The sequence below is a fragment of the Pteronotus mesoamericanus genome, unplaced genomic scaffold (genome assembly GCF_021234165.1).
Source record: "Pteronotus mesoamericanus isolate MK-2021 breed Mesoamerican mustached bat unplaced genomic scaffold, CSHL_Meso_final contig_181, whole genome shotgun sequence".
Taxonomy (NCBI): Eukaryota; Metazoa; Chordata; class Mammalia; order Chiroptera; family Mormoopidae; genus Pteronotus; species Pteronotus mesoamericanus.
Window position 1 is genome coordinate 3303636 of NW_026555077.1, and position 14315 is coordinate 3317950.

At 36.7% G+C, this 14315-nt stretch overlaps 1 protein-coding gene across 1 annotated transcript in view; it reads left to right on the top strand.

Moving 5' to 3' along the window:
* Nucleotides 1-14315, top strand: part of ACADM (acyl-CoA dehydrogenase medium chain) — a 46810-nt gene that overhangs the window by 28084 nt on the left and 4411 nt on the right. The window contains exons 9-10 of the mRNA XM_054566861.1: nucleotides 1865-2005; nucleotides 3115-3210. Of these exons, the coding sequence (XP_054422836.1) occupies nucleotides 1865-2005; nucleotides 3115-3210 (237 nt within the window). The remainder of the gene's footprint in view (nucleotides 1-1864; nucleotides 2006-3114; nucleotides 3211-14315) is intronic.

Sequence of the window (14315 nt, forward strand, 5' to 3'; positions counted from 1 at the left end):
TGAGAGAAACATAATTATATTGTATATAATTAACCTCCTTAAATCTTTTTTTTGAAATATTGGGCATTTTGTAAATTTGTGAAATTTGATGAGTTTCAAAATGTTTTGTGTTCTAGAAATTGCATAGCTTGAGATGAAGCCAGGAAGCTTTTTGGTTTTAAATGTTCTGGTGTTTGAGGTGATTCTGGAAAATAGGAAAAATAATGTTTTCATGAACAGTTTTCTCAGTATATCTGAGTGAAGGGCTAAGGTATTAGAGTTTATCAAGTCTTAGAAACAAAATAAAGAGATGTTGATTTTTCTGTCAAACTTTATAATATTGTCACCATTTCCTCAAGCCTGGAAGCAGATTATTAATATTAAAGCAAGTAAATTAAAGAATTTGTTTACACCTGGCTGGTGTGGCTCAGTGGATTGAGTGCCAGCCTGCAAACCAAAGGGTTGCTGGTTCGATTCCCAGTCAGGGCACATGCCTGGGTTGCAGACCAGGTCCTCAGTAGGGGGCGCATGAGAGGTAATCACATTAATGTTAAAAAAAAAAAGAATTTGTTTACAGCTCTATATTCCCATAGCCCACACTTCTCATGCTGCTTATTAAAAACAAGATTTTTTTCTTTTCTATAAGAAGGGTCATAATGTCTGCAACTTACTCTCAAATAATTCAGATACTTCTAATACTTAAACATACACACAACTCCAACACAGAAATAAAGCAAATGTGGCAAAATGTTGAAAATTGGCGAATGTGGGTAAAAGGTATACTATTGCAGCTCTTCTGTTGGTTCGAATATTTTCAAGACAAAAAGTTGAGGGAATGTAACTCCTTTGGCAGATTCTTATAAAGTTAAATGTGCACTTACTACATACCCAGCATTCCTAGGTATTCATCCAAGAGAAATGAAAACAAAAACCTATACATGAATGCTTATAGCATCTTAACTTACAATTGATAAAAACTGGGGTAGGTAGGGGGTGTCCATCAACTAATGAATGGATAACTGATATATGGTGCATCCATATAGGGGAATATTACTCAACAGTAAAAGAAATGAATTACTGACCAACAGCATCGTGAATGAATCTCAAAAACACTATGAAAAATGGAAAGTCAGACACAGAAGCCTGACATTGTTCCACATGTATGACATTCTGGAAAAGGAAAAACTGTATGGACAGAAATCAGATCAGTGGTTGCTTGGAGTTGGGAATATACTAAAAAAATTAATTGAAAGGGGATACAAGAGAACTTTTGGGAGTGCTGAAATACTCTCTCTTGATTGTGGTGGTGGTTACATATAAACAGAACTATTAGAAAGCTATGTGCAAATGGTGACTACCTAAATTAATCTAATTTTAAGAAACAGGTGAGAGAAAACAAATTTAACTTTTAACTAGTATATTTCTCTGCTAGCTCTATTAGTTAAGCTAAAATTAAATGTCCCAAGTCAGTTTGCTAAATGCTTTTCCTGACATTCACAGTAAAATAAAGAGCCTTCAAACATATAATGAAATGTGTCTTTGTAGGTAATGTAAACCTTTAGATGAGACATTATTTTAAACTAGGGGTTGACACCTTTTCTTGGTAATGGTACAGACTGCAAATACTTTAGATTTTGAGGGCTCTATGATCTCTGTCACAACTACTCAGTTCCACCGTTGTAGTAAGAAAGTAGCCATAGATAGTATGTAAACGAATAGGTGTGATTATATTCCAATAAAGTTTACTTTACAAAGTAGACATTGCAGGCCATAGGTCGTTGACCCTTGTTTTAGACAATTGCAGAAAGCCATAAAACAGCGGTTACAGCAAAAATTCATGCTGCCTCAAAAAAGGTTCCTTTAATGTATATTTTTTTTCTACTAGGAGTTAAATATGGGCCAGCGATGTTCAGATACAAGAGGAATTGTCTTTGAAGATGTGAGAGTGCCTAAAGAAAATGTTTTAATTGGTGAGGGAGCTGGTTTCAAAATTGCAATGGGAGCTTTTGATAAAACCAGACCTCCAGTAAGTAATATGACTTGATAATCTTTATAGGATCTTTTATTAATTAAATTGAATAGTTTTATGTTTAACATTGTATGCTTGGTGTGTATTTCTTTTTTAATATCTGCTTTATAATTATTCTATATTTTAGAATTCTTCAACTCTCTTACTGCCTGTTACAGAAATTATTTTAGCAAATACAAAATTACTGTAGTTGCTGCTAGATTTACAGAGGCAGTTCACACTTAGTTAATCATTCCTGCTGGTATGTATGTGGGAGACTCCAAAAAACCTGGAATTATCTTCTGGAGGGCAGGCCCCTTGTAGTATATGCTTCCCCTTCTAGGTGAGCGTTCTAGGAGCCCATCTGAATCATTGTACTTGGTGGCTGCATTTGGCTTCAGTGAAATTTTTTTGAAGACTCTTAATGCATTTGCCCATTTCGTGACAGGTGATTTAAGGAGCACACCTGCCCACACCGCGCTGAATGTTTAGCAGTTTTTGACCCAAAATGGCATGAACCCCAAGCTACACCTCCCCAGTTCACCCCATCTTGCCATGAGCAACTTCATTTTGTTTCCCCTGATGAAAAACTCCTCAAAGGGAAACATTTTGCCCATGTGGTAGAGGTGAAACAAAAAATGGCAAAGGTACTAAAAGGCATAAAAAATCGATGAGTTCAAAACTGAGCAGTGGAAAAACAAGTCTTGGTAGGTGTATTGCATCAAATGGAGAGCACTTTGAAGGTGATTAAAGTTTAAACATGTAAGAATAAATAAACAATATTGTATAAATTCAATTTTTGGGGGGATTCCCCCTCATACTCATTTCTTTTTCACTCCTTAGGAATATTTTCCCTAGAAAGCTTTCCTTTGTTAAACTGAAGATATGATTTGTCTCTAGCTATGATCCTGTGCCTTAAAAATGTCTTAAATTAATCTTAAATTCATAAATAATATAAATTTAAAGGCCGTTGTCCTTCTGCTCTCCCCCCACAGTCTTCTTGTTGCCTTAAACTAAGGTTATTTTTTTGTATAATCCTTAATTTAGAATCTTAGGCAAATAGCCATTATACTGTGTGTTTTAAAAATGGGCATGAACTTTTGCTTTGTAAAATGTTACAATGCCAGGTAGCAGCTGGTGCTGTGGGACTAGCACAGAGAGCTTTGGATGAAGCTACCAAGTATGCCCTGGAGCGGAAAACTTTTGGAAAGCTGCTTGTAGAGGTAATTTTAATATTGGCTTGCTTTGTTCAAAAGTAAATGTATTCATTTTCATCTAAATGTTTGAAAATTATCTTTTAAATACAAACTATTTCTGCTTTGATAGCAAGAAGATAATGTGATCTGTCAGGATGAATTTCAAGAATAGATTTTCTTTAGACTGCCACTAACTATTATCTGCTCAGGGAATTGTGTTAATTAAGAAAAAAGAACAGCCAGTATTTACTGAGTGCCTTTTGTACACTTGACACTGTGCTACATATTTTAAACATATTGTCTACTTCTCCCAACACTACGCTTGTTTTTGTAGCATTATAATCTCCATTTAAGATTGGGAAACTGAGGCTGAGAAAGATTAATAATTTGTCCAAGATCACACAATTTATACATCACAGATCCAGGACTCCATTTCATGCTCTTAATCCATGTTCCTTTTCACGTCGTCTTTATTACCATATAATTTTAGTACTAAAGAGTCATGTCTTCCATGAATTTCTAGGGAAATGTTTCATTCTTACCTCTTCAGATATTAAAGAGATATATTATTTGTATTGTCTCCTGTAACTCTCTATAGGTTGTACATTGAACACCCCTTTTTCTGTCCCCATGTGTTAGTCGTTCTCAAACTGATGAAAGATCAGTTTGTTTTTCATTTCCAATTGTAGACATTTTTGTAGATACAAGAATGTCACAACAATATCAAATTGTTATAAAAGTTTTTAAATGTTTGCTCTCACTTTCTATACCATGAACCAGCAACAGTTTGTGGACTGGTTCACAGATCAAATTTGGATTGGCATTGCTCTATGTCCGTTAAACCTCAATTTTATCATTTATCTCTATGCTATATTCTAGGTAATTTTTTTCAGACAGTTTTCCAGTTCTCTGATTCTGTGCCTAATCTGCTACTTAACCGTATCTGTTGAATTGTTTAATGACTTTTTTTATTATAGAATGTATATTCAGTCCTTTTGGTTTTACCCCTTTGTCTTTTATGGTGTCTTAGTTTTTTAACATAGCTTCTTGTTTTTTAACACATTGAGTTTTTGTTTGTTTGTTTGTTTTCTGGGGCTTTTTTCCTGAAATGATTTTTCTAATCTCTCAAATTGTTACCTGAGTATCACTTCTAAATACTGGATGTGATTTATTTATTTTTAAGTGCATTGTATTGTTTATGCTGTTACAGTTGTCCCATTTTTTTTCTCCCCTTTTTCCCCCGCCACCCTGCACCCTGCTTCCACCAGCATTCCCCTGCCTTAGTTTATGTCCATGGGTTAAGTTCTTTGGCTTCTCCATTTCCTATACCATTCTCAACTCCCTCCTGTCTATTTTGTCTTTTTATTTATTTATTTATTTACTTACTTACTTACTTATAAATCATGTTTATTCTATTACAGTTGTCTCAATTTTTCCCCCTTTACCCTCCTCCACCCATCCTACCCCTACCCCCACCCCACTCTCCCACAGTCAGTTCCCACTCTGTTGTCCATGTCCATGGGTCATTCATACATGTTCTTTGTCTAGTCCCTTCCCCTTCTTTCCACCATTGTCCTCTTTCCCCCTCCCCTCTGGTCACTTTCAGTCTGCTCCATGTTTCCATGCCTGTGGTTTATTTTGTTTGTTAGGTTATTTTGTTGAATAGAGTCCACTTATAGGTGAGATGATATGGTATTTTGTCTTTCATCAGCTGGCTTATTTCACTTAGCTTAATAATCTCTAGTTTCATCCATGTTGTCACAAAAGGTAGCAGTTCCATATCTCTCTCTTTCTTTCCTAAATGCAGATTGATTTTAATTTATTTTTTTAAATGTCAAAGTTAATTATATTAAAAAATACTTAAAACCCTTCTAAGGTCTCAGCAATTAAACCAACATGACACCAGCACAGAAATAATCAAGTAGATCAGTGAAATATAATGAACATTCTAGAGACAAACGTATATATCTGTCTAACAATATATGATTAAGTTGATATTTCAAGTCAATGGGTAAAATAAGTCTTGTTCAACAAATAAGGTACATGGACCACTATTACTTGAAATAAAACAAATATAGAGCTCTATTTCACACATTATACAAGAAATATTCAGGTGAGTTAAAAATCAATATGTAGAATCTAAGGAGTTTTCGGAGAAAATACAAACTAACATTTTTCATGACCTGAAGTAAGGTATTCAAACCCAGAAACTATAAAGTAAATATTGACAATATGACTATATTAAACATTTAACTATATAGTAATATATATATATAAAAAGTTAAAGGACCAGGAATAGAATAGAAAAGTATTTGCAACACATCTAAAACATGGTTAATAGGTTTGTTTGGTTTTTTTTTGAAAAAAGTTTTACAAACCTTTAATCAATAAATGGATAAAGAATACCAAAAAGTCATTTAAAGCTTTTTTAAAAAAAATAATAGAAATAGGCAAGAAATATACTAAAACAGGTTTAGTTTCAACAAATAATAAAGGAACAATTAAAATAACATCACTGTCACAATCAGATTAATGAGTGTTAAAAATATTGGTAATACCAAGTATTGGTAACTATGAAAGGAACTGGGTATTCATAGCTCTTTTCCTTCATCTTAAAGCAGTCCCTTTAGCATGTTTTACAATGCTGGTTTGGTGGAGGTGTATTCTTTTAGCCTTCTTTTGTCTAGGAAACTCCTTATTTCACCTTCCATTTTAATTGAGAGCCTTGCTGGGTAGAGCAGTCTTGGTTGCAGGCCTTTGCTTTTCATGACTTGGAATATTTCTTGCCATTCCCTTCAGGCTTGTAGTGTTTCTGTTGAGAAGTCAGCTGCTAGCCGTATCGGGGCTCCCTTTTGTGTTACTACCTCTTTCTCCCTCACTGCCTTTAAGATTCTCTGTTTGTCTTTGATATTTGGCATTTTAATGATCATGTGTCTTGGAGTGGGCCTCATTGGGTTCCTCTTGAATGGGACCTTCTGTGCTTCCTGACTTTTTCTCTTCTCCAATTGGGGAAGTTTTTCTTCCTTATTTTTTCAGTTTCTCTATCCCTTCCTCATCCTCTTCTCTTTCTGGTATCTCTATTATATGGATATTATTCTGTATCAGGTTGTCCCGCATTTCCCGAAATGCCTCTTCATTCTTTTTGAGTCTTTTTTCCTTTTCTTGCTCTTTCTGGGAGCTTTTTAATACCTTGTCCTCTAGCTCACTGATTCTGTCCTCAGCTTCATCTAGCTTACTTTGGATTCCTTCTACTGTGTTCTTCAATTCAGAAATTGTATTCTTCATTTCCTCTTGTCTCTTATTGATAGCTTCTATGTCCTTTTTCATGCTGATATAGTTTGCAGTAAGTTCCTCATAGTTTCCCTGTAATTTTTTGTAATTCTCTCTGAGTTCACTGAGCTTCCTTAGAACCATTGTTTGGAACTCAATATCTGATAGTTTACTTTGCCGCTATTTCATTTGTTCCTCTTTCTGGGTATTCCTCCTTTCCCTTCAAGTGAGGGGTATTTCTTTGTCTTCCCATTATTTGGGGGACTCTTCTCTTTTGCTTCTGATTCTTAAGTTGATCTGTCTTGATTTCCTGACTTTGTGGTGTGAACTTCTATGGTTGGAGACTGCTGTTTTTACTTTCTGTATCTGCCTCTGATGATGTCAGATGTTGACCCTGTCCGACCTTAGGCAGTCTCTTCAAGACTTCCAGTAATCTACTGTCTGTGGCTGTCTCCTTCAGCCGTTAATCTATTCACGCTGCACTCAGCAGGCCGCCTTAAGACAGCTCAGGGCGGGACGGAGTCTCTCCTGGGCGCGGGGTATTGGCTCTTCTCTTGCTGCTTCACTATGGGGGAGGAGTCCGCACTGAGATCCCGCTGGCTGCTCTCTCCGTTCTTTCCCCAAAGCCTCCATCCCCAGTCTCTCCTCAAGTGTTGCCAGACCTCTCTGTGCCGTTTCACCAGGAGTTTACTGTCTGTGGCTGCCAGTCTGCACACAGCAGGCAGCTTAGACAGCAAGGGGTGGGGCTATTGAGTCCTTTGACGCTGGTGCCACTCTGGAGTGGTCTCTGCCTGAGCAAGATGGCTGCTGCCACATGGGGGATGAGTCAGCACTGATATCCTGCCGGCTATTCTCTCAGTTCTCTCCCCAAAGCCTCCTTCCCCAGTCTCTCCTCAGGTGTCTCCAGCCCATTCTGCCCTCGCCTCTGCCAGAGACCAGGGTAAGTGGCTGCAAATAAAAATTTTGCGTTGGCCCTTTAAATGGCTCTTTGCATCTCCAGCCCCCTGTCTCTGGCAGAGAGCAACCCTGCTGCTTTTTGCAGCTGCCTGTTTTCTGTGTACTTTTTGGGCTCTGGTGCTGTGGGCTAGAGATCCCCGCTTTTGGTTTAGACCCCGCTCTTCTCAGGGGGATCCAACTGGCCGTTTCAATATCCTTCTGGTGCTGCTGCCCGTGGGTGCCCCGCCTGCCTTCTCAGGTCTATACTACAGTCCTTACCAGTTAGATTGCGCTAAAGCTGATTCTTCTGTGTCTGAGGTTACAAGGCTCCTCTCTCGCTATTGTTCAGTTATTTGTTCCAGGTGATTTCTCCACAATTTAGTTGCAATTCCAGGTTGGTCCTGGGAGGAGGTCAGTGTGACTTCCACTCACTCCTCCGCCATCTTGATTCTCCTCCCTTCCTGTCTATTTTGTACCTACCAGTTAGGCTGCTTATTCCCTGTACCTTTTCCCCCATTCTTCCCCCTCCCCCTACCCACTTATGACCCTCCGTGTAATCTCCATTTCTGTGATTCTGTTTCTATTATAGTTATTTGCTTAGTTTGTTTTTTGTTGGGGTTTTTTTTTAGGTTCAGTTGTTGATACTTGTGAGTTTGTTGACATTTTACTGTTCATAATTTTTGATCTTCTTTTTCTTAGATAAGACCCTTTAACATTTCATATAATAAGGGCTGGGAGATGATGAACTCCTTTATCTTTACCAAGTACTTTATCTGCCCTTCCATTCTAAATGCTAGCCTTACTGGGTAGGGTAATCTTCGATATAGGTCCTTGCCTTTCATGATTTTGAATACTGCTTTCCAGCCCCTGCCTGTCTGCAAGGTTGCTTTGGAGAAATCAGCTGAGAGTCTTATGGGAACTCTTTTCTAGGTAACTCCTTTCCTCTTGCTGCTTTTAAGATTCTCCCCTTATGTTTAATTTTGGGTAATGTAATTATGATGTGTCTTGGTGTGTTCCTCCTTGGGTCCAGTTTCTTTGGGACTCTGAGCTTCCTGGACTTCCTGGAAGTCTTACCTCCTTCACCAGATTGGGAAGTATTCCTTCATTATTTTTTCAAATACGTTTTCAATTTGTTGCTCTTCCTCTTCTCCTTCTGGCACCCTTATGATTCAGATGTTGGAACGTTTAAAGTTGTTCCTAAGCCTCTCATTTTTCTGAATTCTTGTTTCTTCATTCTGTCCTGGTTGAATATTTCTTCTTTTCCATTCTAAATCATTGAGTCTGTTTCCTTCCCTTTATTGTTGGTTTACTGTATATTTTTCTTTATTTCACTTTGCATAGCCTTCACTTATTCCTCTGTTTCGTGTCCGTTCTTAATAATTTCTGTGAGCATCCTGATTACCAGTGTTTTGAACTCTCCATATGATAGGTTGGCTATCTTTTTGTCACTTAGTACGTTTTCTAGAGTTTGATCTGTTCTTTCATTTGGGCCATATTTCTTTGTCTCAGTGCACCTGGTACGTTTTAAGGGGCGGAGCCTTAGGTATTCGCTAAGGCAGGGCAACCCAGGTTGCTGTGTTGTGGCAGTGTATGTGGGGGCAGGGGCTGGTGAAGGAACAGTGCTGTTTACTTGGCTCTTGCCTGGCTTTCAGTTACTTCCCCAGTTACCCACAAGCAAATTGGGCCCTTCTGGTGCTGATTCCTGGGTGGGTGGGCTTGTTTGCATTCTAGGACCCTGTGGGTCTCTCCAATGAACTCGTCTGTGAGGCTCGGAGTTTCTCCCGCCGCCACAAACCCCGCAGGTTTTTACACCCAGAGGTTTTGAGGCTGTAGTTTTGCACCCTGGAACTCAGGGTTGTGTTGTCTGTCTTGCTCCTGAGTTGTTCTTCCAGGCTTATCCACATGCGAGTGTGGGACCACCAGCCACTGCCTCGCCCAGCCTAGTCTGTCACCTTGCCACTCGTCCTCTCCATCTGTGCTGCCTGTCTCTGCCCCTCCTACCAGTCCGGATGAATGTTTCTTCTTTAACTCCTTGGTGGTTAGACTTCCGTACAGTTCGATTTTATGGCCATTCTGGTTGGGTTTTTTTTTTTGGTTTGGTTTTGTTTTTTAAATAAGGAATCTTAATGATTTTTAAGAGCTGTTTCACATATATTCACATTTGTGCCCCCAACCTGTGTCAGGACATCCTGTGTACAACCATCATTAGTATGACAAGATTATTAATTTGACAATGGAATTTTCCCTTTAAACCTTGTAGTATTTGACTCTATCCCAGCAGTATTTTAAAACATCTCTAGTGTGCTTTCCTCCCTTTGGCTCACAAGTTATCAGCAATGGAAGTTATCTCAGGAGCATTCTTCTGAGATAATGTAGTCTCCAGAAATAATCGCAAAGTATTGATGTTGATGTTTTTTGTTTTTACATTTGTTGTTGTCCTTCTTTAGATTGTACAAGAAGCAAAGCATATCCTAGCTTCTCTTTCTCTTACCTCCTTAATTACATAAAAAGCCTTCCTTTATAGTCACTTTCAGATATTTTTGTTATCTCAGGTTCTTAGGGTATTATTCTGTTGGTCTGTTGTTTCTTCTGTTCTCTGTTGTCACCACGCTGTTGTCCTTGTCCATATATTTTCTCTCTTAATTTTTGCTTGTAAGTTTATCTGCTGCAGGTATTACCTTTTTTCAGTGCATTGTGGTAGCATTCTAGAGCTTGACTTTTGTAATTTTTTGTACTTTTATCAGAGATTTCACCATTTCAAGAGCTGTTTTTTCTTTTTCCTTTTTTTTTTTTACATTAATTTCTCCACTTAGGAATCTTGACCCACAGAGGCTGTACATAAACATTGATTCCACACTTCAAGAGATTCATTTCTGTTTTTGAGCCTTCCAGCCAGAGTCCTGGGTTTCTCGCCCTCATGTGCAGAGACTTTTAGTTCCCCCTTTAGAAAGAAGCTCTTTTCCTAGGTGCTTTTTCTTTCCATTCAGGGAATCTCAATTTTAGCCCCTCATCTTCATGCTTGAATCCAAGTCTCCTGTTGTATGTCCGTTAAAACTCCAGTTATTTTCCCATTGAACCCAAATCTCAGTCTGATTTTTTTTCCCTGTCTGTGTCATTTCTTTTCAATTAGGATTTAAATTCCTTCCTGGAGGTAACTGGAAAATTTGTTTCTTTCCTTAAGCTCTTTTTCTTTTTTTTTTTTCAATTGAGCCTTTCTTCTTGTTTTTGACCAAAAGTACAGTTTACATTATAGCTCATTCATATTTCTACATGGAACTATATGTATACGGATTAGTAAAATGTATACTACTATTAATGTAGCTTACTCTTAAACAGATAATCATTACAAGTATCAGTCAGTGCAGATCTGTCATCATTTACAGGCATTCTCACCACATGTCTGATGATAACTCTTGAACTCAGTATGGAGTATTCTGTTCCCTTTCTTATGGGTGGTGGATATTCTTTTTCTGTGTTCTTACTATCAGCCCCAGGACATTTTTGCCTTATGGCCCTTATTAGTAAGTATAGAAAAGTCAGTCTTTACTGACTACTTACTAAAAAATATAGTCTTTTACCATTTGATTTCTCCTCAAGATTTGCTTCCCTCCTAATTACTCTGCAAAACACTGGCTGCCTGTATTTTTAGTTAACATGTAGAGTGGTATGATGCCATAATTCACTGTCTACCCTCTGCCAAGCCTTCCTCCACGCCCCCCCACACACAGTCTCTGTGTTTTTTACAACTCTAATCTGCTGGAGTCTGTGTTCTCTGAATAGGGCATGATGAATAAGTCACCTCATATTTGGAGTCCACAGTTTAATAATTGTTTAGCCATTTCATGTCTGATATTAGGAAATATACAAAGATATATCACCATATACTTATGTTTTCATACAGAAATTTGAAGCAAAAAATGTAAATATGTTAATTTTGTATTAGGTGTGGATGTGGTATGAGTATAGGAGAGAGGGAGGTAACTATGTAGTATGCAGAGGTATTTTTGGGTTTTTTTGTGATAAAGCTTAGTTTAGCCCCACTTAAATTGTTTTTCTGTCCATATCAGTGGATAATCCACACTCATCTATAATATTCTTTGTAATCTTTATTTTTCATTTAAAATTGAAATATCAAAGTAATATATTAGGATTTATTACTTTCTAAAAGAAAACTATGTTTCAATATATCTGCCTTTTTTCTTCTCACTTCCAAAATAATCAGCCTTAGTTTTTAGGTATTTCCTATCCTATTTCCACCATTCCCATTTCCTAGTTCTCCCTGAGCGTATTGCTTGTATTTTATGCTGGAGACACGTGACACCACTGCCATTAGACTCAGTGGGACACAAAGGCTCATCATTTTATGACCTGACTTAAAAGCATCCAGCAAGAGTATTTCTTCCATATAGTCCAAAATGATAAAAAATAAAATTATTATGTGTATTATAATTATTTTTTCTCAGTAATATAATGAGCATGTTTGTAATTCCAGGACCCCTCACCATTAGTCTTCTCTTTTTTAGGCTAAACAAAATAAATGCTATGGGGATTTATATATAGCTTTGGTCTATTATCTCCAAAAAGAATGACTAAGAATGTTTTTTTGTTTTAAGGAACTGTGTAGAGGAATACTCTAATTACAGCTGTCCTATTCACTACCATGTTTATTATTGTTGGTATTATCACTTCTTTTTAAGTGAATGCTACTTCTACTTTTTTCATATTGCTTAACTTGATATAGCTAAAGAGAGCTGCCAGAAACAGAGGGTGGTACTTTTTATTGTCAATTAGTAAAACTAGGAACTGCATGGTAAAATTTCAAAATGGCAGTAATTGCATATTCCTTTTTCTAGTAAAAAACCCTGCATTTGGGTTAAATTTGGAGTGATCTGGGATGGTATGAAAGAATCTGTTAAGAATAATTCCCACTTGTATTGATTATTATTGCTAATTACCAACAACTTTTCCCAATGAGTTCCATTTCTTGATAGGAAAATGGCTGAGGGGAAAAATACTACTTGAAACTTGAGACTGAAATAACATATAAAAGAAGTATATTTATATCTCCTTTATTAACTGTTTTATGGTAAAAGTTCTTCTAGTATCTTCTCATCACACTCATTAAAATCTAAAATCCTTACAAATCTTATTAGCTACACTGGCCTTTTTGCTGTTGTCTTTACTCTTTCCCCCAAATGTCTTGTCATTCATTTCACTAAGAAATCTACCCTGACCACCCTATGTTAAAAATAATACCTCCAACACTCTATACATACTAATTCTGCTTTTTTTTCTTCATGTATTTGTTCATTGTCTTTCTTTATTCCCTCACTAGAATGTATGCTCCATACAAGTAATGAATTTCTGTTGTAGAAACCTGTATATTCCTAGCACTTAGGGTATACTTAGCATTGTGAACTTCTATTTCATTCATTCAACAAATAGTGGTTGAACACCTACTGTATTAAATACTAATAATTGGATTTTTTCTCTGTTCTAGTCACTATTCTAAGTGCTTTACATGTATTAACTCATTTAATCCTTACAGTACTGTGGAGTAGGTACTGTTAGTCCCATTTATTGCATGTAAAACATTAGGCCCACTTAATAAATGATGGAACCAAGATTTGAACCCACTCATCACTTTTTTAAGGAGTCTGTCCTTTTTGCACACGATATGTGCTATTTTCAGGGAAAGAAAAGGAGTTTGACATAAAAGAGTTCATCTTGACTTTTGGAATAAGATACATATTATAAAAACAAATATTAATAAATAATATAGAAGGTTAAGTCTAAAAATGAGAACTACAGACAAGTTACAGAAACCAAAAGATAAGAGACTATTATGGGCTAGACACATTGCAAGGAATCTGATCTGGGTTTAAAACAGAGTTTCTCAAAACATGGGCCGAAAACAGCTGAATGTGACTCATTGGGAGTGTTGGTTAAAACACATAAACTGGGCACCACCCCAGATTAGTACATCAGAACCTCTCAAGAGAAGCATGGGGTCTTAAACTGGGTTGCCAAGGCTATGGTGAAATAAGTTCCAGTTTATACTGCCAGTGGGAATACAAGTTTTGTAATTTTTATGAACCACATTTTGGATATGTATATCAAAAGTATCGACATTTGGGCCCATGTAGCAATGGCTGTTTTACGGCTCTACTTTATATGGATACTCCCTTTCAGATACACTCTTTTATGTGCAGTTAACATACATATCATTTCAGCATTCTGCAGAAATAACCAAATATAGTAACAACAAAAATGTTGATCATCCATACAGTGGAATATTTTGCAGTTATTTTTTAAAAATGTATAAAGAAGTTTATTGATTGATATAAAAAGTACTCAGACTTATTGATAAGTAAGAAAAGTGAAATAAAGACTCATCAACATGGTAGGCTAGCATATGTGTGAAAAAACAGAGACTGTAGATGAAATTGCATATATGTTTGTATATAATGTATCTGGAAGGTTAAAAACAAACTGTTACCTGGTTACCTCCAGGAAGGGGAATTAAATGGTATGGGAGAAGAGAGGGATGATAAAAGTAGGAGGAAACCTTGAAGTTTGGTCTTGTGAGTGTGTAACTTATTCAAAAAACAATGAAAACTAAAACAAAAAAAATTAAAAAGAAACTTTAAAGAATCACTGGTTTAGGCAAATGGGCACAATTCAGGCACGCAGAAATAAGGGAGGATATTGCTTTACTTCTCCCACATAGAAATTATTCATATTGGTTCATAATACCTCCTCTAAGACTTAATTACCATGCCAATCTCAAGCAACTTGTTATATTCTAAAGTGATGTGACTAGGTGTATGCTCTAAATATAGTAAATGTATTGAAATTGAACAGGTCAGTTTTTTAAAAAATTTTTTGTGATATTTGATTTATATTAGTCAAAACCTCTCAAGAGA